Here is a 23719-nt window from a genome sequence, read left to right on the forward strand (position 1 = left end):
AAACACAATCATCCCATGAATTTCATAGAGTTTTCTTAGGCAAGGAATATTCTGAAGTGGCTTGCCAATTGCTTCCTCTGAAATGTAGCCTCCAGTTAGTGGTATTTGTTGGCAGTCTCCCATATCATACTGTTTACCAGAGGTGGAAATTAAGGTATAAGAAACATCCATCAGTAAGCTCATGCTTTTTCAGTCTGTTTGACAGTAGATAATAGGGTCCAAAGTGAATGAGAATTACAAGCTTAACTGTTTTAATTTGTCCTTTGCCAAACCAAAATCCCATAACCAAAGCAATACAGAAAAACCTGGGGCCTAAATACTCTAAAGGCACCAGATCGTGTTTGATCCTGGAGGCTATGCACAGTCAGCTCCGGCTAGTACTTAGATGGGGGACTGCCAATGAATTTCAGAAGAAGGAACTGGCAAAACCACCTCTGAGGATTCCTCGCCTAAGAAAAGTCATGGGGTTGCCATGAGAGACAGGTGACTGGATGGCACATACATAGATACACATACACAGAGAGAAAATCTTTCCCACTTTATATTCCATGTGTTTGTTGTAGGTGAACTGCAATAACCACTCACACATCTGTGATCATTCAGGGGATAAACATAACTCTGAACTGACAGTGGAATTCCTGATATATAAGTCATAGAAAACTGTGGTGAAGTGAGTGGACAGCTATCTCAATGTAAATAGCTGTAATATTTAATGATACAAAGATGTTTCTCATCAGGATGCATTCCAAATTTTATTGCAGTATTTCTATGTGCAATTTCTACCTCCTCACATACCAATTTATCCTTCTGAGATCCAAGATCACTTGCTAGTCTTCATTCCACCTTGGCACTAGAAATATATTGAGTAGGAACTAGAGGATATTTGGACATTTTCATTCTCATTTATTTTTAAAAGGTAGTCTTCTGCCTGAAGAATCTGCTGATGTTTCATTAGGACACTGAAAGCATAAAGGAATAGTCTAGAGATACCTAAGTAACTTAACTCCTTGGCCCAATGGATTACTGGCTTTGTCTACAGAAATGATGCTGCTGCACACATGACTGAGAGCTAGAGCCTCATGTGTTTGTAAGAAGCAGCTTTTCATCTTCTTGTGTTACAAGGACTTTTTGAAGTATCATCCCAATTGCAGAACTCACGTAAGAGGCACATGGAGCCACACATTCAGCTGTCATTGTCTCCTAAAAAATGCCAGGTAGGGTTTTTACATGGTTTCCTGAATAGGGAAGGGTTTCGTTCATACTCCACTGAAATATCTGAGGAAAAAACTCAGATGCATCCACTTGGTGTTGGGGCCATGTTTCCGGGACTGATGCATAGCACTTAGTAGCCTTTTCCAAAAGAGAAGAAAAATACTCTACTTTGTTGCCTAAGCTGGTTGCTCAGTGGCTTTTCAATTTCACCTCTTTGTTGTGTGAGAGGAAGGAAAATACAGGAAGCTCTTGCTGATTGTTCCACTCCTGATACACAGAAACAAGCATGGCCTCTTCAGCCAATGCCACTGAGCAGTGCAACAAGGCCTTTTTGGCCCCCAGCACTTCTTTAGATGCTCCAGCAACAGCAGCCAAAGACTGATCAGTTCTATGAGCATTAGATAAGAACAAGGAGTCTGAAAATAAATTTGTTTGTAGCACTTGCACATGCACCTTCTAGTACCTATTCCTAAGTGACTGCTCTCATATGGAGTTTTTTAGTGATGGTTCAGCTTTGCCCAGCAGATAAGTCTCGGCAACAGAATCCCTGGTTGAAAATGCTGCTAGTGAGTGCCAGGTCGGTGAACAGAAAGACAGCTGCCATTTGGGACTTGATTCTCTCTCTCAGTTTTCTAGCTTTATCTGAAGCTGGGTGGCTGGGACTGATAAGGAATTCTATTTGTATACTGGCCACCCTGCTGCTCAAGCCTCCCTTCCTGAGCTAGCTGGGATTGTCTTGAGGTTGGTGTTAGAGTCCCCTCAGCTTGTAGGGCTGGGGGATCTGAAAATCCATATTGAGACTGCCCTGTCAGGAGTGGCTCAGGACTTCATGCTTACTATGACAACAACCATGGGTTCTCTCCAAGCAGCAGCTGGTTCTAGTAGTGCTGCTGGGCACACTATGGACCTTGTTTTCTGTAGAAAGTAGGGTGAATGTGATCTGGGAGTGTATGTGCAGTTATAGTTCTCTTGTCATGGGCAGATCACTACTTGGTGGGTTTTAGATTTACTGGGACTCAGAACATCTACAGGGGTAGGGGGTTTATTAAAATAGTCCACCCTAGGAGACTTATGGATCCAGATGGATTCTTGATGGCTTTTGGGGAGTTTCTTGCCTTGACAGGCAATCCTGGTGAAGTCTTGGAACACAAGAGCACCTTACTGTCCCCTCTCAAAGAGTGGAGCCAAACTAGCCCCCTGGATTTCCAGGGAGCTGGTGGCAATGCAACAAGTGAGAAAGCAACTAGAACAACTTTAGCAGAAAACTCAGAGCAGGACTGATCAAACACAGGCTAAAGCTTGTCTGACAACCTACTGTGCTGAAATACAGGCAGCAAAGGCATCTTCTCTATAGAGTTTGCAAGGAACTCGGCTAGCAAATATGTTTTGAGCATTCAGGAGTCTTTTACACACAGGCCCAAGAAAATCCAGATCACATTACAGCTCCCTGCGAAAAATCTTGCCTAGCACTTTGCAGATGAAATAACTCCAGACTTATGCCATAGAATCTTACGCGTGTTACAGACCACCTGTTTGGGGCAGCCTGTAACTGGCCCTTTCCCCGCCGGATCGGGGCCTCAGCTGCCACAGTGGCAGCCTTTGAGGCCCTGATCCGCCGCTTTCCAGGCTGTGGGGAAGCGGCAAAAGGCCGCTTCCCCGCAGCCTGGAAAGGGGTGTCCTTGGGGCTTCAAGCCCCAAGGACACCCGGCGATGGCAAGGAGGAGGAGAAAGGGGCCCCTTTCTGCTCTGCGTCGCTGACGCAGCCATATAAAGGCTGCGCCCAGCGATGCAAAGGTGGAAGGAGCTCCGAAATGGAGCTCCTTCCGGGGCCGCCCCCAGGCACCCTCACACGGCCCCACTACGTCACTTCTGTGCTGCCTCATTTGGAGGCGGCGCGGTCGTGACGTAGCAATGGCAGCGCCCATGTGTATAGGGCACCACCATTTTGTACTGACTTCGTAACCCTAATACGCTCCTTCCTAACCCTAGCACGCCCCTTCGGCGAGTCTGTAACGCGCCATAGAGTTGGAAGAGACCACAAGGACCATCCAGTCCAACCTCCTGCTATAATTGAATGCTATAATTGATACAGGTCCAGTGGATGTAACTTTGGCCCATGCTTATCAAGTGACAATGGATACTTGTTCAATTTGTGCAACCTGAGGATGTGGACAAAATTCTTGGTGAGATGAGAATCACCACATGTGTGTTAGATCCTTGCCCCAGCTTATTAAAAAAGCTAGATGAGGACTTTCAAAGTTCCATCTTGTCTGAAGGAGGCTGTTATGAAACCATTACTAAAATAGCCTTCTGTGGATCCCACCATTTTGGATAATTACCATCCACTTCTGAAAATTCAATTTTTAGGCAAGGTCTTGGAGCATGCGGTGGCCTCCCAGCCTCAGAGGTTTTGGGGTCAGATGGATTATCTAGATCCATTTTAATCTGGTTTTGGGCCTCACTGTGGAACAGTGAGGACCTTGGTTGCATTGATGGATGACCTACACCAGGAGCTAGGCAGGAGGAGTGAGTCCCTGCTGGTTCTGATGACCATCTTGGCAGCTTTCAATACCATCAACCACGGTAACATCCTGGGTTGCCTTGCTGAGAATGGGATTTGTGGACCCTACAGTGACTTTGCTCCTTTTTGGAGGGACAAACCCAGAAGGTGCTGCTGTGGGACTCCTGCTTGACCTCCTGACCCTCTCAAGGCTCAGTTCTAGCTCCCATACTAATGAACATGTACAGTGGACCCTTTGTATATGTGGGGGAACCATTCTGGACCCCCCCCCCCCCATGTATGGGAAAAAACCTCAAGTCCCGTTGTTTGCTATGGCCTCGCACTCCTATATGCCCACCATTTTAATGCCCAGGGCTTGCCATCCACATGAGCTCAAGTCCGCGTATGGCAAGCCTGGGTATGGGACGGGGGCACTGTACATGAAACCGCAGGGAGAGGTAGACTGGAGTTTTGGGGGTTGTTGCCATGAGTATGCAGATGACATCCAATTCTATTATTCCTTTTCACCACAAACCACAGCAGCTGTTTTGGTCCTAGATTGGTGCCTAGCATCAATAATGGGCTGGACAAGGGTGAACAAATGGAAACTTAATCTAGACAAGATGGGAGTGCTCCTGGTCAGTTGAAAGAGTGGTCAGGGAACAGGGTTTCATCCTCTGTTGGATGGGCTTATGTTCCCCTTGAAGATGCAAGTCTCAAGCTTCAGTGTGATTGTAGATTCAGCTCTGAGACTGGAAGCTCAGGTTTCAGTGGTTTCCAGGAGTGCATTTGCAGAGTTAAAGCTTGTGTATCAGCTATGCCCAATCCTTGAGATGTCAGATTTGGCATCAGTGACATGTGCCTTAGTTACAACTGGATTACACTCTAAATGGGGGCTGCCTTTGAAGAGTTTTTGAAAACTTCAACTGGTCCAAAGAGCTGCAGCTATATTGCAAACTGGAGCTGGCTACAGGGAACATAAAACTCCCTTGTTGCAACAGCATCACTGATTGTCGTTCTGTTTCCAGGCATAATTCAAACTGCTGGTTTTGACCTTTACAGCTCAGGTCCAGGTTGTTTTAAAGACTGCATTCACCCTTATGAACCAGCCTGTGCTTTGAGAGCTGCTGGGGAGACTGTTTTTCCTGTTCTGCCACCCTCCCTGGTACATCTGGTGGGAACACAGGAGAGAGTCTTCTCAGTGGCTGCCCACTGGTCTAAAACTCTTTTCCCAGAGTACAACTGGTACCCTCCCTATTTTCTTTTAAAGGACAAGTAAAGGCATTTGATGAGTGGCTATATAAAGATCATCTCACCAAAACAAGGCACTGATGATATATGCTTGAATAGTTGAATAGCATTCTCTTTTGTACTGTGCAGGACATTGTGCTTTTCGAAACTTTCAAAAGCCAGTCATCAGGCAGGATGTTTAGACCCAGAGTCCTTGCCACCCAAATGTGCAGGTGTGCCTCAAACTACCTAAGAAAGAAGAGATTCCCTTTATCTGTAGTCCTCCCATCCTACCAACAGCTATTTCTAAGTATCTAAAGACAATGAAAGGGTGTCCATTAAATTTATACTCCAAACTAGATGGGGGGATTCTAAACACACTTACAAAAGCAAGTATCAGCCAAACAGCTTTGGAGCTCTAAAAACCTTGTGGTGCTGACAGGGCAAGTTCAAAAACTGGATAAAGTTATTCTCCCATACAGGGTAGAAGCTGATATGCATAGGCACTGACTATTGGGTTGTGGGAGGAAATAACTCAGATCATGGTACCTTTGCAGCATAAAAACATGGAGTTGAGTATGATGTGGTACCTACTGTATATACTTGTCTATAAGTCTAAAAATGTATGCCCAAAAATTGACCCCAAAATCCCAGGTCAACTTATTTATGGATCATTATGATAATGTGACAGCAGCTCTTTCAGATTTCCCTATGCAGTTTCTTTCTCTCTTGAGCCAAGCAGAAAGAGTCCTGGGTGAGTGACTGATATTGCTGTTTAAGAGTCCCCCTCCTGCCACCTTGCTGTCTGAAGGCTGAAACAAAAGCCGAACGCTGAAGCAAAAAGCTTCAATGAGAGTCCCTCTTTTTGCACGCACACATACACACACTGAAGGAGCCTCCCAGTTTTGCCCTCAACCTATCCGTGGGTGATGGCAAAATCCATCATTTTGGCCCCAAAACCTGCCGTTAACTTATACATGAGGTCGACTTATAGTCGAGTATATACAGAAAATTTCAGAATAGGAGAAAGCTATTTACTTGATGACTCAAAGAGAAATTTGCCTTCAGAGTTAAGGTCATAAAGAATTGTATTTCCTATTTGTTAAGGAAAGTGCAACATGGGACATACAGTAGTAGAAATAAAACATGTATGTGAAAGTCACAATGACTAAGCAAGAGCAATTAAGAAGCCACACAAATGAAAAAGCTAATGTAATTTAGAAGTCTTGAATGTCAAGGACAGAATTATAGAATGTACAATTGGAAACACCTGAGATTCATTAAGTGTACAAGGTGAAATGATGAAATTCTTAAGTATGGGTTGAACTATGTGAACCAATCAAAATGAATGTACACGCCCACTGGGTGGAAACTGACTAAGTGGGTGGTGATTAACAATGGCTATAATAATTGCTATGTTTGCCAATGTATTTTGTGGGTAGTTGTGGATAGTTGGAGTGTTTTGGAGATATTGGAGATTGTAGAGGGCATTAGTATTTGTATATAGTAGAATAAAGTAGATCTTTTATATAAGACTACTGAGTTGTCTGGTGTCTTGAGTGAAGATACAAGAGCCAGCAGAATCCTGGAGATGTTTGGAGACATCTCAGGAAGAAGAGTGAGAAGGCTTGGAGAGTTTGTCAGGGTCTTCAGCCTATTCTCTGAAACTCTGCGGCTTTGGAAGAAAAGCATTAACCACTGACCAAAGCTGGTCAGCACCGCTGCATAACAAGGTGGTGAGTTAGAGCCAGAGGTGAAGAGCTACAACTCCCATCATCCCTGACTTATAGTCGACTTATAGTCGAGTATATACAGAAAATTTCAGAATAGGAGAAAGCTATTTACTTGATGACTCAAAGAGAAATTTGCTTTCAGAGTTAAGGTCATAAAGAATTGTATTTCCTATTACCTTTATTTCCATGACATCTATTGCCCTTTAGATGTTTTAAGCAGCCTTCTATCATAGGTAATGTGATTTGTCAATAATAATGATGACAACGATGTATCTGTTACTCTGAATTTTAGAAATCAAAAATTTAATTGTCAATGTACAAAGTAAGGAGGCAACTCAGCTGGTCTCTTAGAAAAAAAAAAACAGAGAGAAGAAAAGAAAAGAAACTCAAGAATCTATGTGTGAATATATGTGAACACTGCCCATCAGCCAAATCCCAAAGCTCTTTCGAGAACCAAGTTTCCCAAGTTGTAATTGGTTGAGATATGGAGAAACAACTGTCTGTGACAAGACAGAAAAGCTGTTGGACTACATAAGTTAGGAGCCAATCTACATGATGCAAAGATATATATTATTTTCTATACTAGTGGTTCTCAAACTTTGGTACTTCAGATATTTTGGACTGTAGCTCCAGAATTCCCGATCGTTAGCCAAGATGACTAGGACTTCTGGGAAGTTCAAAAAACCTGGAGGATCAAAGTTTGGGTGCCACTGTTCTATATTGATAGCAATCTGTGGGTAAGAACAATCTGAACTTATTGTAATATGATAAAAATGCCAGCTCACAGCTAGAATTAGAGACACAGTATGACCCCTCCTTATCTGTGGAACAGGTAACTGCAGTTTCACTTACTCGTATCCGGGGGGGGGGCTCTCTAGGCATCTGGAGGTCCTCCAGTGTGACTCTATGGTCAATTTCCACTGAAATATAGGGTTTGCCATTATCAGCAATGTTTGCTATCTGGGAACATCTGGGAACTTTGGGAGCCCAGTGAACTCTAAGAATTCTAGCTGGATACAGATAGCCTTGTGTTTTTCAAAGAACCTTAAACCCTATAGGAGAAATGGGGTGAGGGGACCATGTCTGTTTCACTTCCCCAATCTAGCATCTTCCAGATGTATTGGGCCTACAACTCCCATCATCCACAGCCAGCACAGGTTGCCATTCTAAATATTGTTTCCCTATGTGGTAAATAGTTTCATTGTATGACTGTATATACTCATGTATAAGTGTAAAATTTTAGTCAAAAAATTGACCCAAGAAACCTGAGTTGACTTATCCATGGGTCAATGTAAGTACTGTACTTTAACTTTTATGTACAGTATATAAAAAAGGAATCAAGAGCGTAATGTCTCCTGGAAACACTGACCCCCTTCTATTTTCTCATCCATCCAGCCTTTAGTATAAGCATAAACAGTTATGCCTGATGGAATTTTGCAAGTTCTGTTTTCCTTTGCTTCATCCTTTAGATTCTTTGTAACATGCCCCTAGGTTTTACCTTCAACCATGGGTATTATAAAAAATCCATAATTTTGGCACCAAAACTTGCCCTTAATCTATACATGAGGTTGATTTATAGTCAAGTATATAGGCCTAACACATCTATGATATGCTTTTTCCCTTTACACGTTCCAGAATCCAGATCATTTAATGTAGGGATAGAAAAGCATGGGCCTTTGAGATGTTTTGAATGTCAGCTCCCTAAGTCCCAATGAGCATGTTCAAAGTAAGGCATGATGGCACTTATAATTCATAACATCTGGAGGAATACATTCCATATTCTGATTTAAGATGGGGATATGCCAAAATAGATTTTTTAAAATTTTACTTTGCCTTGCACATGGTATCTATTACTTGCCTTTTAGATAACTGAAACACTTTAAAACTGATGCAATTGACATATTGCCTTTCACGTGCAACTGAACCAGGGCTTCAAATACTTAAAAAGTGGCTATACCAGTGACGGCGAACCTTTTACAGACTGAGTGCGCAAACTCACTGGCACTTCCGTGCCAGGTGTCACTGGGTGCCAGGGGCATGTCTTCCAAGAGGGGTGGGACTTTGACCTTCCATGGCAGGACTTCTGGGTGAAAAACCCAAGGCACACTTTCTCAGCCTCAGGATAGCAATACCAACTCCCACTCTGACAAAACTTGCCAACTCCATGATAGTTTTACTTTAGGGTCGCCATAAGTTGGAAATGACTTGAAGGCACTACACACACAAGTCACGTTCTCTCAGCCTCAGAGGATGGCAATGAAAATCCCTCTCTGATGAAGCTTGCCTCATGATAGTTTCACCTTAGGGCTGCCAGAAACCAGCGCTTGGAAGGGAGGGAGGGTGCTTTGGGACCATAAGTTGGAAACAACTTGCATGCACACAACAATGAGCATAATAAAGTGCAGAAGGCACACCACAACAAGAACAAAGAGAGCCAGCTGTTTGAGTGTGCAGCTCTGGAGACCAGAGCTCGAATCCCAGCTCAACCACGAAATCTACTGGGAGATCTTGGTCAAGAACCCTCTCTCAGCCTCAAAGCAAGGCAATGGCAAATCTGCTCATGAAGAAATTTTGTCAAGAAAACCCCAAGAAAGGTTCGCCTTAAGAAGGAAACAAGGAGTCACACTCTCTCAGGCTCAGAGGATGGCCATGGCAAACCCCCCTCCGATGAAGCTTGCCAAGAAAACCCCGTGACTGAGGTGCCAGAAAGGACTTGAAGGCACACAACACAAACATCTACCCAAGTAGGGGGTGCCACTGAGGCGTATGGCAGTCACTCTTGCACTTTCTCTCTCTTGGCTACAGGAGGGGAAGTGGCAGAGGAGGAAGAGGAGACCTGGCTTGGCCAGGCCCCACCGACAGCAATCCAGGCAAAGGAGGTGGTGGTGGTGGCGGCCAAAGAGTGGAGATAGAGCCGGAGATGTAGAGTGGGCAGTGGAAATGGGGGCCCTGCACTCCCGTTGGCCTCCCAGGGCTCCCATAGGACCAGTGCCCCCCACTGCCTTGCCCTCCCCCTCTCAACTTTGAGCAACGGGAGCAGGGCAGGGGATCTTCTGAACCTCTGGATGCATTGCCCCAGTGTATGTCTCTCTCTCCCTCCATCCAGAGCCCCCGGGGGGGGGGGCTGTGGGGGGCCCCTATTCCCACTCCTCTCATCCCCCTCCCCCACATGGGGGTCTTCCTGACTGTGTCTCCCAGCAAGTTCTCACATATGGCACGGGGAGAATGCAGCATGGGCTAGGCGGTGTCAACAGGTGGGGGGGCGGGATTTCCTTAAGTTTGCTAGCATGGAGCCATGCCAGCTGTGGGAACCTCCTCGCTATTACTGCCACATGCCTTCTGACACGGCTTCACATAACAGACAGGTCATGCGTGCTACGGGTTCGTCAACATGGGTCTATACCATTTTCTTCCCACAAAATCAGTCAAGTGACCCCCCCCAAACACACACAAAGCAAGGTTTGAGTGTATAGGTCTAACACACACATGCTCCTACAAGGTCTGGCAAAATTCAACAGCTGGTTTTGATTATATAAAAAACCCTACTTGAATTGCAGGTTTGAATACAAAGATCTAAAAACAGGACTTGCTAAAGAAAGAGAATTCTTGTCATAGTTAAGTTCTTAGCTCATTTTCCTTTTTTAACCACATAACAAACCCACAGCAACAGCAATGAAATAAAGTTGGCCTAATGGAAATTTTGCACAGACAGTCTTTACAGAAGGACAACTTAACTCCAGAAGCAGTTGCTTTGAGAAAGAGGGTTTTTTTGGGTCTGGAATCCCACACACCTTATTTGTGTTAACATTACAATGTTAACATTAAAAAAACTGATCTTATAATCTCAATTTTCTTTCCTTTACATTTAGAAAGCTTTGGTTAGTTCTCAAACCAGCTTTATTTTTTAAAAAGTAACATGTCCCTCAGACGCTTAAGTGGGCAGATGCATTGCCTGAAATCCCAGTGACACAGCATGGTATAAATGTCACAACTGAAAAATCAAAGATTGATAGTGGGAGTCATTATAAAACAGTGGTGTTTCTTAAGCAATTACCAAGGAAAGCAGGAAGTGTTTAATCCTAAAGACGTAACACAACATACAGTTATATACTGATGTGAGTTTTGGGTTTTTTTATTTGTTTGTTTTTGTTTTGTTTTTTGTTTATGAAACAAAGCTGCTTCAGGTTTCTTATCTTGGGAAAAATGACCTAAATCAAGGCAGTGCTTCAGTCTGCCATTCTTTGGTGTGAAGATGGTTTTAAGGGCAGGGGTAAAGCAAACTACAAAGCTACCATGGCACAGAGTTGTAGAATGTTACCAAGAGAACGGTCAGGCTTTGTAGATATCTACACTGTTATGGGTGAAAAGAGATATACCTACAGGTAGCGGCTGTCTCTGGCATAAATAAGCGCTCAGTATCAAAATTTATCAAGTGTGTCCTTCTCTCTCATCTAAAGCTTTAGGAAACAAACAACGCAGAACACAAATATATGAATTTAACCATATGGCATATAGTGCCCTGCTGGAGGAAAAAGAGCAGCAGCTTGATGTCCATGTTTCTATCTTTTGATTTACCAGGGAGGATGAAGCTGTTCAGGAAAGAGTAGAGCAGACTCTTCTGCAAGGGAAACAAATGGAGGGACGCTTTCAGGAATGGTTCTATAGACGGAATAGCTATTGTCAATCTCCAGAGGAAATAAAGATATGTGGTGGTCGTAGGTGACTCCCTGTACTGCAGAACATAGGCAGTGGTGTGTGGGCCTTATAAGATATCTTGAGAAGTATGCTGGCTCCTAGAGCCAAGATGTAACAGAGAAGTTAACAAGACTCTTCAAGGCTATTCCTTCTCATTCATGGTGGGACAAATAAAACATCTTCAACATATTGCAAGAGACCATGACGCTCTGAGGAGGAAGCTAAAGAACATTGGAGCTTAGGTTGCTATTTCATCTCTCCTTGCTGAAAGATGTGGCTGGCTCAGGAAAAGGGAGAAAAATACTAAAAGTGAACTGTTGGCCCCATGGAAGGTTCCATCAAGAAAGGTTTGCCTTCTTGGACCATGATGTGAACTTCCATGAAGGAGGACATTTGATGGGACTTTTATATGGATGGGAATGGCTCCAGGGAAGGGGTGCACTGAGGTGATTTTTAGTATAAAATAAGTAAAGTGTTAAAGCATATATGTGTATGAAGAAAAATGTAATAATTTGTATTGTAAAATTTAAAATATTAATAATAAAAAAGAAGGACTTTTGACAAGAGATGGGTTGCACCTCACAACAGTTGGAAATAATGGCCTGTTACAGACTGCCAAAATAAAGCTGCTTCGGATCTCTTTGGAGGTATGCTATTTAAATGATGCATAGGTCCTAAGAGTCTGGAGGTCGCGCCAAAGCCACACTCCATTCCTAAGCACTGGAATGCAGCTTTGGTGCAGCTTTCGGATTCTTAGGTCGCATGCATCATTTAAACAGCATACCTCCAAAGAGACCCAAAGCAGCTTTATTTTGGCAATCTGTAACAGGCCAATGTTTTTGCTAGGAGTCTTGCAAATCTGATCAGGAGGGATCAAAGGGAAAGAAACAGTATTCCAGAGAGCATGAGGACACCAAATACTGCTGACAATAGCCTCACTAATAAAGGAGGAATCGGGTCAACAGAGCAAGAGCCAAATGGTGGGCAGAAAGAAAAAAAAAACAAGAAGAGAATGATCCATGGTCTTAGATGTCTTCATAAAAATCCACAGATCACAGAAAATAAGCAAGATGAACTTTAATTCTTAACAAGAGGAAGGCAAATATGATTTAATAGGCATCACTGAAACCTAGTGGGATAAATCTCATGATTGGAATATAGTAATGAAAAGATATAATTATTCTCGAAAGCCAGATCAAGCTAAAAAGGAGAAACAGTGTTATATATCAAGAATGAATACACCTGTAAGAAGATCCATCACTTAGAGCATGGAGAACAAGTTGGAAGCCTTTGGGTAAAAATGAAAGGAGACATAAACAACAGTGGCTTCACTGTGGGCATCTGCTATAGGCCCCACAGCCAGACTGAAGATCTGGATGATACCTTCATAAACCAAATGACCAAATATTCAAAAAGGAGAGATAGTAGTAATGGGAGACATCAACCACCCTGATATTTGTTGGAATTAACTTCCAACAAAATTTTCACTAGCCTAGTAGACCATTTCATTGTTCAAAAGGCAGAGGAAGCAACAAGGGGACCAGCTATTTCAAGTCTGATTCTTACCAACAGACATCAACTGATCACTGGGGTGGAAACAGTGGGATCCTTTAAAGGGAATGATAATTTTTTCCTGGAGTTTGTTATACAAAGGAAAAAGGAAGGCACTGAACTGTTCAATATTACAAAATGACATCAACATACCACTATTAGTGCTTCTAAAGAGCTCACTAGGAATGGTAGCCACACACTCTTCACTGAGCTGATCTTTCAGAGTCAGGAGAGCAAATGAACGAGCCACTGATGCAACATATTTGCCCCAATTAAGCCTTCTACTGTACTATGACCTTCAAGGGTTGTATCACATTTCAAGAATTTAGGAGGAGGGGGTCAATTGTATTCTGAGTGCAGAGGCTGTGCATATTATGAAGAAAAAGGTGCTTTTCCCATTATCCTCCCTCATCCATATTTATGTTGACTTTTAAAACTAAGCCAAAGTCATTCAAACTAGTGATGCATCATAAAAGCTGATATCCTAACTCAATAGATTATCTCATAAAGTGCCCAACACAACCCCAAGGAACAATAGGGTATAGGGGCAACATCCTATCAAAGTTGGTGGGGGAGCCATCACAAGAAGGGACAACTCAGACAGTCAAACATTAGTCTTTGCTACGTCCTGCACTAAGGACTCCAAGAAGAAAGGTAAATGTATGGTACTATAATACTAGCAGCCAGAAATAATAAGGGCCCTAAACACTGACCTCTCAACAGTGATGAAATGAATAGATAGTACAATAGTGTGCATTTGGTAACTGGAGACAGGAACAGGCCCAATGTTATTCCTTTCCCTAATGATCCAAACATCTGGTCAGTTAAACCTAACATAGTGGAGTAGCAGGAATCACCCTCACCCAATTATGCACTGAAGTAGTATGTAGTGATAGTATGCTTGTTAGCATCACAGTCCTTTACTCTTTCTCTCCTCAAAGGCCAGAACAAACACAACAAAATCACAGGAATAGGTAATGAGCAACTTATCCAGGTATCTTCATTAGCAAAGAGTATACCTCTCTAGCATTAAGAAATCACTGTTATGGAACTAGCTCTTATTGCTGAAGAAATTTCAGTGCCACCAAGAGGGGTAACTGGATCCTATCATTTGGGTATCATTGACACGCAAGATGTAATAAGCATCTCAAGAAGCTTTTCCCAGTATACAGTTAAGTTTCACCGGAAATCACATTCAGTAGCAAGGGTTTAGACTCCACCTTCTAAAAGGTATGCAAGGCTCAAGTATAGCTAGCCAAGAATTTATTTCTTTATCTCTACTGTCCAAGTCATTAGAATAGGCCTAGTGAACCAGAATAACCTAGTAAATAAAATGGTTCCCCTAAAATTGAAACACTTAGCTATCTTTATGAAATTTCAAGTCCTGTACCCTCACCTGTATGTCTTGCCATCCTTGTGCTGATCTTCATCATCATCATTTGGCAACACAAAAGGATCGCTTATCTCTGGCAGGCCAGATTCCTGTAGCCGTTTCTTTTTCCGCCCTCGGGGAGCTTTTGGAGGCATACCACCGACACCACTCACTGTCCCAACTTCTGAAAGGGCAGTAATCCCCTTTTTGGAGAGGTCAGGTACTACTTGAAGAGCTGCCTGGGAACCAGGGGGAAGTGCTGAGACAATCATGGGTGCTGAGATAGGAAAGGTTTGTACAGAAGAGGCTGTGGTCACCAGAGACCCAGAGGGAGAAGTGATCACGAGACCAGGCCCTGTGAGAGAAAGAAGGTTCGGATATCAATCCCAGAAAGAATATTCATCCATCTTTTAAAATGCCCTGAGAATATACTTATTAATTAATTTATGTTTAATTTATACCCTACCTTTCTCCTAGCACAGGATTCAAAGCAGCTGGCAAGTTAAAACAAAGCATAACTAAACTGCCCTTTATATCATGTAATTACTGTAGCACAGGTTCTATTCTCAGTCATGAATCTAACCAGACAACCATGGGCCAACTATTCAGTCTAACCTACCTCACAGTATTATCCTGGGACTACTATGAACACAGGCTTCCACTCACCACTGCAAGTTACGACACTGGCTTATGGCAGGAAGGCAGGCTTCCTTCCAATCCTGAAGACGTGAAGGGAGGAAGAAATAGTCTGACCCTGGTCAATGCTTCCTAAGTTGGAAGCATACTAAAGTTCAGTAACTTCTTGGCACCCCACTGCCCTTCCTGTTCCAATACAACAAAGGAAAACTGTTTAACAGTGTGCACAGGCACACAGGGTGCTCAAGAATGATAAAGTGTTGATTGCTGCTGCTTGAAGCTGCATTTGACCACTGATTAGTGACAAATCGTCTGCACAACCTTTCCCAAGGATTTAAAGGTGGGGAACCTGATTATGTTTTGCCTGGCTAGCCAGGTCAGCTAAAAAATGGCAGGTCCCTATGTACATTCTTCTCTGTACTCCTCAAAGAAAAGAATAAACATACAATAAAAATAGTTTTAATAATATAGGACTAGAACATTTACAGGGCATTTTTGTTGGTAACATTTTTACCAACAGAGATGAACTGATCACCGGGGTGAAATAGTGGGATCCCTGGACTGGAATGACCATATTCTCCCGGAACATTTACCAGACTGGGATATAGTAACAGGACATTTCTGTCTACACAGTTAAGTGGGTAAGCAGAGATATTATGGTGTATAGCCATGCTTTGCTACATATTTGGCTTGAGTGCTTTTCCTTTTTTCCAGCATCTCAGACAAGGGTTAGCTACAGTCCCTTACCATGGACAGGTCAAATCATGAGCTGCAAGCCACCCGACCTCCAACCCTGACATGAACTATACCAGACTTCAAATCCTCTCACCTGTTGTCATGAGCCCAGCAGACTGTACAGGCACCACAGTGATATTCTGTGTCACAGAAGCTTGGCTATGTGGGGTAAGCTGTTCAGGCTTGGTGTCAGAATCCATAGAAATATTGGTGGGAAGGGCCACAGAGGTTGGTACAGTCAATAAGGTTGGATAATGGGGAGGAGCGAGACCACAGGCTTTTTCCGAAGGTAACAGTTGCTCCTTCATCTTGTTAATGAACATACTGTTATCAATCTGGAAAGAGAAGAGGTAAGTGGAAGAATGAGTTTTTAGAAGAATTATTGCATGAACTTTGTATGAAACATGTTACAATTCGGACATCTCTTACCTGCCCTGAGACAGTGGGCACTCCTGGCCAAAAATAGGGGGAGGAATTGAAGTGAGATTCTTCCATTCTAGCTGAAGGGGAAAAAGTCAAAAGGCTTGATGTTAAATTACACAGCTGTGATAGTGAAACACTGCATCTTTCTTATTTGAGCAGTTCCAACTCTAGACCTCATCCACCTCTTCTAAACTGGTTCTTCTAATACTTTCTAATGCTCCAAATTATTCCCCAGAGTCTGCAATTATTTTCAAGAGGACAGGCTCTGCATGTGGTCATGATCTTCACCAGAACACAAAAGCTTTGTGTAAACCAAGCATGTGACAATCATATTTCTCCAGGTTTCTCTCTTTCTCCTTAAAACATGGTCAACGTGGCAAACAAAACAAACAATAGAGCAAATGTCACAAAAATACATACACTCACACCAAATTACTAATAGTCTGCATTTAACCAAAACAAAGTTACACTGTCGTTGTGATGACATTCCTATAGACAAAATTCTATCAGCACAGGCATCCAGCAAAGGACCCTGTATTTCATCAATCTGAAGCTGATTAATGGCGGTTTACAGACCGCCAAATAGTACGTATACAATACGTACTAGGGTTAGGAAGGGGCGGTGCTTCCGCACCCCCCTAACCCTAGTACGTATTGAATATGTACAAGATGGCGGCGCCCTGTTCATACGGGCGCCGCCATCTTTACGTACTGGACGCACAGCGTCCAGACGTGTCGCGCCGCTTGTGACGTAGCGAGCGCGCCCCTGGCGCCTCACTACGTCGCAAACGCGACGCTAAAAGAAGCTCCATTTTGGAGCTTCTTTTTTCGGTCCGCGCGGGAGTCGGGCCGTCTGAAGGCTCCGGCTCCCCCACAGACCTACTGGCGGCGGTCTGTACCCCGCCAATGATTGTTAAATACTGGAAGTCTGAAAAAGCTAATCTCACTTGCTTCAGCTCACTGGGATGTGATGAGGTAGAGCCAAACATGGTTCAAATAGTCAGCTGACCATGTTCAGGTTAGATTATACATAGCTGATCAGAACATAAAAGTCTGTTCCCTTCTCCACATGCAGCAACAGAATGCCCCAATACTGGGTGTAATTTCCCCAACTCGAGTGTTCCCCAGCAACTAATATCCATATATAGCGCTTGGAAATAAATGACCAGTGTATACATTTTGGGCCAACAGAACTTTGATCCAAATGTCTTATAGCAGGAAAATAAAATGTGAAGCCTCTAAGTTCTTATGTTCCAGCTCATCATACAGCCTTTTTATAATATAGCACAGATATAGTAGGAACAGATTTTTTTAAAAAGCTACATGTACAGTAATTCCTCCTGTGTCTGAAATACATAGGAGCGAGACCTTGCCTAGAAATTAAGTTGGTTGATCCTCACTCTAAACAGCAACTATAGAGAGGAGACCAAATCATTTCATAGCACAGCTCAAAGTAAGCATGGAGAAAAGATTGGTTGTTTCATCACCTTTCAGAAAAACTCCCACAATGGGAAATTTAATGACAGAAGGTGCATAGCCTTCTAATACAGATGGAAGAGGCAATGGTGCACACGCCATATTTTCAATGGGGCTCTGCCATACGCAGTACTTCCCTTACGCCGGGGTGTGTATGTTCGGAACAGATCGCTGGCATAAGGGAAGGGTGCATAGAGCAACTAGAGTTCTAGTTGCTCAATGATCAGTGGCTAAAACCCTACACATCTTTTATTGGTAGAAAGCCCCGCTGGACTCAGTGGTACTTATACTCAAGTAAACACACTGAGAAAGGGCTTGTATTACGCCTAAAAGGGCATCATAGGTCATCTAATATTCTACTGAAAAATGACTGTCTCAGTTCTCAAAGACAAATCAAAGAAACTTTGTTTTCACTTCCCGCTAACTAATAAGAGATCTGTGCAACCTTAAAGCAAACACAAAGAAACCAAAAAAAAAACACAAAAAAACAAAAAAAAAAAACCACCCTATTACCAAATCAAAGTATATATGCATTGACAGAACAAACCTTTTTAATGAATTGTTCTTGAATTGACACTATACACAGTTCCCCATTTCAAAATGTGAATTTCAAAAAGATAAAAATTTGATTTGCTTAAGCATTACTTGAGAATGCCAATAACAAGTGACTGGGGTAATCTGTAGACAGTGTTTAGTTGGGCTGATGAGGTCCCTTACCATATATTCCTGAGCACACTTAGAAGTTGAGGGTCATATGGATAGGCCTTTATAATTACTACTAACTCAAAGAATAGAGTAGGAATAAATAGAAAATTCTTGAAATGGAGTGATGTAAGCAGAAGCTTACAAGCTACAATGCTAAGCATCTTTAAAACCAGTGCTTTTCAACTTCATTTATGATCTCAAGTTATCAGTTACTGATGACACCAAATTAATTAGGGTGACTGAAAATTGACTGCAAACAGCTGGAAAATATTATCTTCATATAAGTGAAATGGATATCAAAATAGCAAATACACCTCAGCATAATCGACTGTAAAATTATACACTGGGATCTGAGCTGGGAGTGACTCTCCAAGAAATGCTGTGATGGAAAGCTTGATGAAAATGTTGATCCAGTGTGTGACAGCTATAAAAATGGCAATGGGAGATCTAAATACAAATGGAAATGAGCAGGACTACCAATATCATACTGCTTTTATATGAATCTGCAAATAAACCATTCCAAATAAACTTGGAATACTGTATATTGTTCTAAAAGGGATATTGTAGAACTGGAAAAGCTGAAAAAGTGATCAAAGGTCTGGGGTAACTTCCGTATGAGGAAATACCTTGGTGTTTAGCTTAGAAAAGGAAATATATGAGATCAGACATGATAGAGATACACAAAGCTATAGATGGTGTAGAGAAAGTGAATGGGGGAAAAATCTTCCCTCTCTCAGAACTCAGGGTCATCTATTGAAAGAGAACAGCAGTAAAATTCAGGTCAGATGAAAGGAAGTACAGTCGCCCCTCCTAACTCGCAGATCTCAGATCTGTGCCCTCAAATATCTGCGGAGGGGTGACCTCCACTATTTCCTATGGCACACGCGCCCAGCGCACACCTATGAGGCTTGAATGTGCACGAGCCTCCATTTTTGCGGGAGGAGCGCAGACCGGACCCCCCACGAAAACAGAGGGCCAGCTGTATTTGAAACGTTGCATAGATCAACTGTGGAATTTGCAACCATATGAAGCAGCAATGGTTACCAACTTAAAACAGTTTTTTAAATCTTTTCCTCCACTATATTTTAAAACTTTATTATTCCTAATCAACACCACAGAAATCAGAGCTTAGAATTTATTTTTATTTTAATTCCTCTATATGTCAGTTGAGAAGAGGGGAAGGGTAGTAACAAAAAATCTTCCTTTGGATGAAAATAAAAAGAGGAAAGGAAGTTGGGGAGGAGGAGGGAAATCAACAGGAGCACAGTGTGGCCAAGATTCTGTCCCACCCCAAAAGAAATAGAGTAAATGAACCTCTGACAGAGAAGGGGCACAACAGCAAAAGAGCTGGCTGGGAGGGACAGGCTGATACAACAATAAAAGGGACCAGGCTACAGTAATAGACACCAAGGAGCTCGCTCTGGGTGGTGAGGCCTCTCCTCCACAGTACTCCACTTTCTTGCTGTGTCCAGAGGAACCTGTGGTTCTCAACAGCATTGGTGCACTACTGGCACAGCCAATTTTGCAGCAGCGCCATCGCCAAGACAAGCTTCTTAAGGCAGTTTTTAAAAAAGGATTTGATTGCTGGACGATAAGGCTATCACTAGCTAGTAATTATGATGGCTGTATATCCTCCCTCAGGCAGTATGTCTCTCAGTATTGAGTAGAGAACATGAGCAGGAAGCTGCTGTTGCCTTCATCTCCTGCCTGTGGCCTTTCCAGAGGCATCTGTATGACCACTGTGGGGACAGAATACTGGACTAGATTAAATGCTTAGTCTGATACAACAGGGCTCTTAAATCCATGATACACTGATAAGGGTATGCAGCAGCTGCCAATACCAAGCATGCCACACAAGACATAACTATTACTTATTTAAACATTTTAAAAAGCCAACTCCGAACTGATAAAACACAGTGAGGAACCTGGGTTCTGATTAATGATAAAAGGAAAGAGTAATTAAAAATGAACACTGTTGACTTCACTGAAATCATATACTGACCAAATCATATATAGTATGATTCAGGCAGAGCTTTAGGTGCCAAAGGCAATGGAAGAAGACATCAAGGAGCAGTAGCTTGACTATGGAAAGGATAACACAGCAGGCCCTTGGTATCTGCTGGGGTTTGGTTCCAGGACCTCCATGGATATCAAAATCCATGGATGCTCAAATCACATTAAGTACAATGGTTTAGTAAATTATGTACAATGGTTTAGTAAATTATGTACAATGGATTAGTATGACTTATTTAAAATGGCAAACTCAAAGTTTGCTTTTTGGATTAAATATATATATTTAAGCCCTGGATAGTTGAATTCATGGATGCAAAACCCATGGATACAGAGGGCCAACCGTATAACAGTTACATGCCATTTTCAGCTGATGCAATTTTGCTAACAGGTTTTAAATCAGCAACCCTTGAAAAATCAAAAAGACAAAAATTACATGGTTTGCTGTTGTCGTTTTTTGCAGGAAGACTCCAGTATAAATGCTGTAATGCTGCAGATCAAAACACACTAAACATTCTTGTCACCTATTCAGTTATGGAAGATGGGTGATATCTAATCCTTACACTTAGGTTTACATGCTATAAAACAATTTCTCCCTTTTAGGAATGTATTCCCCAAATCCACTGTGGTGGCTCCTCACCAATTTGACTTACTAGTCTTAAGGATGTATCTGCACTGCAAAAACAATTCGGTTTGATGCCACTTACTGTCACGGCTCAAAGTTATGGACTTCTGGGATTTTTAGTTCTGTGGAATAGTCTCTGTCAGAAAGCTCTGATGCCATTGCAAGCCCCAGAATCCCATAGCACTGAGCCATGGTAGTTAAAGTGGTGAGAACCCGGATTATTTCTGCAGCGTGGATGCAGCCTAAGAGTGCAAAACAAGGTTTTACCAGCATCCTCAATGCTGCCCACAACACCAGAGATTTACTTTGGGTGGGGTGCTGGCGATATGGATACTATTGCTAGAAGATTAAGCATACTGTCCACCTGCTTCCACAAACACAGGTAGAACATACCAGTCCCTCTGCTCCTGTTTGTCCCCTGGTTTCATAGGGGTTCCATGTTGCTAACAGGGTCAACATTTACTTTGGAGAAGCTGCAGTGTATCCAGAGGAGGCCACCAAAATGATGAAATGTCTGGAAACCATAAAGCCCTATGAGGAGAGACTTAGGGAGCTGGGGATGTTTAGCCTGGAGAAGAGAAGGCTAAGAGGTGATATGATAGCCCTGTTTAAATATTTGAAGGGATGTCATATTGAGAAGGGAGCAAGCTTGTTTTGTGCTGCTCCAGAGATTAGGACCTGGAGCAATGGATGCAAGCTCCAGGGAAAGAGATTCCACCTCAACATTAGGGGGAACTTCCAGACAGTGAGAGCTGTTTGACAGTGGAACAGTCTGCTTTGGAGTGGGGTGAGGTCTCCTTCTTTGGAGGCTGCTTTTAAACAGAGGCTGGATGGCCACCTGTCAATGGGGATGCTTTGATTGTGATTCCCTGCATGGCAGGATGGGGCTGGAATAGATTGTCCTTGGGTCTCTTCCAACTCTAGGAATCTAGGCACCTACCCAGGATGCCTCTGAAAAGGAAGGGAGGTAAAGCACAGTCACTTTCTGCTGCCCTCACAAGAATGCCTTCCCTCTGGGACACATAGGCTAGGCAGTTCAGCACAAAGACATGAGGCTGAAGCAATTCCGTATTTTATGATGTGTGCTTTCAGAAAGAATATCCAGTTGGCACCTGTAACATTTCTTTCCAGGCAGTGCTCTGTATCACAGTTGCAGTGGAGTGCGGTGTTTGAGGACAGAAATAACGTTCAGTCATTATAGTTTCACTTCAGCATGTGGTTCCCTGTCAAGGACACAGGTAGGCAGCTCTAACATTTCTTCCCTGTGTATCTCTTGCATGGCAGAATGGGGTTGGACTGGAAGGCCATTGGAGGGGGGGGGTCTCTCCCAGGGCTAGAACCATAGAAGCCTAGAGTTGAAAGAGACCAGAACGGCTATCTAGTCCAACCCCCTTCTGCCATGCAGGAACTCTCACTCAAAGCATCCCCATTGACAGATGGCCACCCAGCCTCTGCTTAAAGACCTCCAATGAAGGAGACTCCACTACCCTCCATTGAGGGAGTGCATTCCACTGTCGAACAGCCCTTACTGTCAGGAGGTTCCTCCTAATGTTGAGGTGGAATCTCTTTTCCTGGAGCTTGCATCCATTGTTCCGGGTCCTAATCTCTGGAGCAGCAGAAAACAATCTTGCTCCCTCTTCAACATGACATCCCTTCAAATATTTAAACAGGGCTATCATATCACCTCTTCACCTTCTTTTCTCCAGGCTAAACATCCCCAGCTCCCTAAGCCTTTCCTAATAGGGCTGGTTTCCAGACCCTTCACCCATTTTGGTCTCCCTCCTTGTACCCACTGGCCACGACCCATCCACTTAGAGTCCTTCTCCTTCTGCGAGGAGCGAGGTCTGTTTCCCGGGTCCACCTCCCTCCCTCCCTCCTCCCTTCACTCCGCCGTGACTGACCCCTCCCGCGGCCCCTGGCTCTCCTTCCCGCCCGGGCTGAGGCCGGGAACAGCGGCCTGGACGACGCGGAGTCCAGCTGCGGCGCTCGGGAGACCAGCTGAGGCGCAGCCCCTCCGGAACCAGCGCCGCCGCCGATGCCGCCGCCTCCTCCTCCTCCTTCTCCGCCGCCGGCCGTCGTCGCTCCTCCGGCGGAGAGCCAGGCAGACAGCAGGCAGCCCTTGTCTTCCGCTTCCGGGTGGGGGCTTAACCCCGGAAGTGCTCCTTGTCGGGGGAAGCCGCTCATGGTCTCTCTCCCGCTGCCCATTCCCCTCGGCCCCGCCGGACCCCCGGAGACTGGACCCCCGGCTCTGGCGGCAACGGCAGCCTTCCCCTCACCGGAAGAGGCAGAGTTCACTTCCGGGGTGAAGAGGAGGAGCCGGAGAGTACTTCCGGGGCGCCGGCGGTGGTGGTGGGCGGGGCTTAGGTGTCATGGTCCTCAGGTGTTGGGAATGCCAGTGCGCATGCGCAAAGGACGCCGCAAGGAGGGCGACTGCGGCTGCGCGGAGGGCAGGGCTTTTCCCGCCGTTTCAGTCTCTCCTTGGAGGCAAGGCTTGAGAAAGCGTAGTCCTCCTTTTCCCGGACACGTCCTCCATTTCCACCTTCCGTCCAGGAGGAATCCAAAAAACGCCCCCAGGGTGGCCAGAGGTCCTCCTTTTCCCGGACACATCTTCCAATTTTTAGCCTTCCGTCCTGCAGGAACCTCAAAAGGCCCGCCATTGAGGGCGACCAGTCGGGATCCTCTTCTTCCCGGACACGTCCTCCATTTTTAACCTTTTGTCCTGCAGGAATTCTAACACGTCCTCCATTCAAAGGAGGAGAAACGAGACGCGTCCTCCTTTTCCAGGACACGTCCTACATATCCACCGTCCGTCCAGA

At 44.0% G+C, this 23719-nt stretch overlaps 1 protein-coding gene across 4 annotated transcripts in view; it reads right to left on the reverse strand.

The window, feature by feature from the left end:
- ZNF384 (zinc finger protein 384) overlaps window positions 1–23185 on the reverse strand; it is a 35916-nt gene extending 12731 nt beyond the window's left edge. For all 4 annotated transcript variants that reach the window (XM_042451939.1, XM_042451940.1, XM_042451937.1 and 1 more), the window contains exons 1-4: window positions 22805–23185; window positions 16094–16164; window positions 15759–15999; window positions 14318–14648 (exon numbers count right to left, since the gene is read on the reverse strand). In XM_042451939.1, coding sequence (XP_042307873.1) covers window positions 14318–14648; window positions 15759–15999; window positions 16094–16164; window positions 22805–23108 — 947 coding nt within the window. In that variant the 5' untranslated portion in view covers window positions 23109–23185. The remainder of the gene's footprint in view (window positions 1–14317; window positions 14649–15758; window positions 16000–16093; window positions 16165–22804) is intronic.
- Between the last annotated feature and the right edge of the window lie 534 nt (window positions 23186–23719).

This window comes from Sceloporus undulatus, chromosome 2 (genome assembly GCF_019175285.1).
Source record: "Sceloporus undulatus isolate JIND9_A2432 ecotype Alabama chromosome 2, SceUnd_v1.1, whole genome shotgun sequence".
Lineage (NCBI taxonomy): Eukaryota > Metazoa > Chordata > Lepidosauria > Squamata > Phrynosomatidae > Sceloporus > Sceloporus undulatus.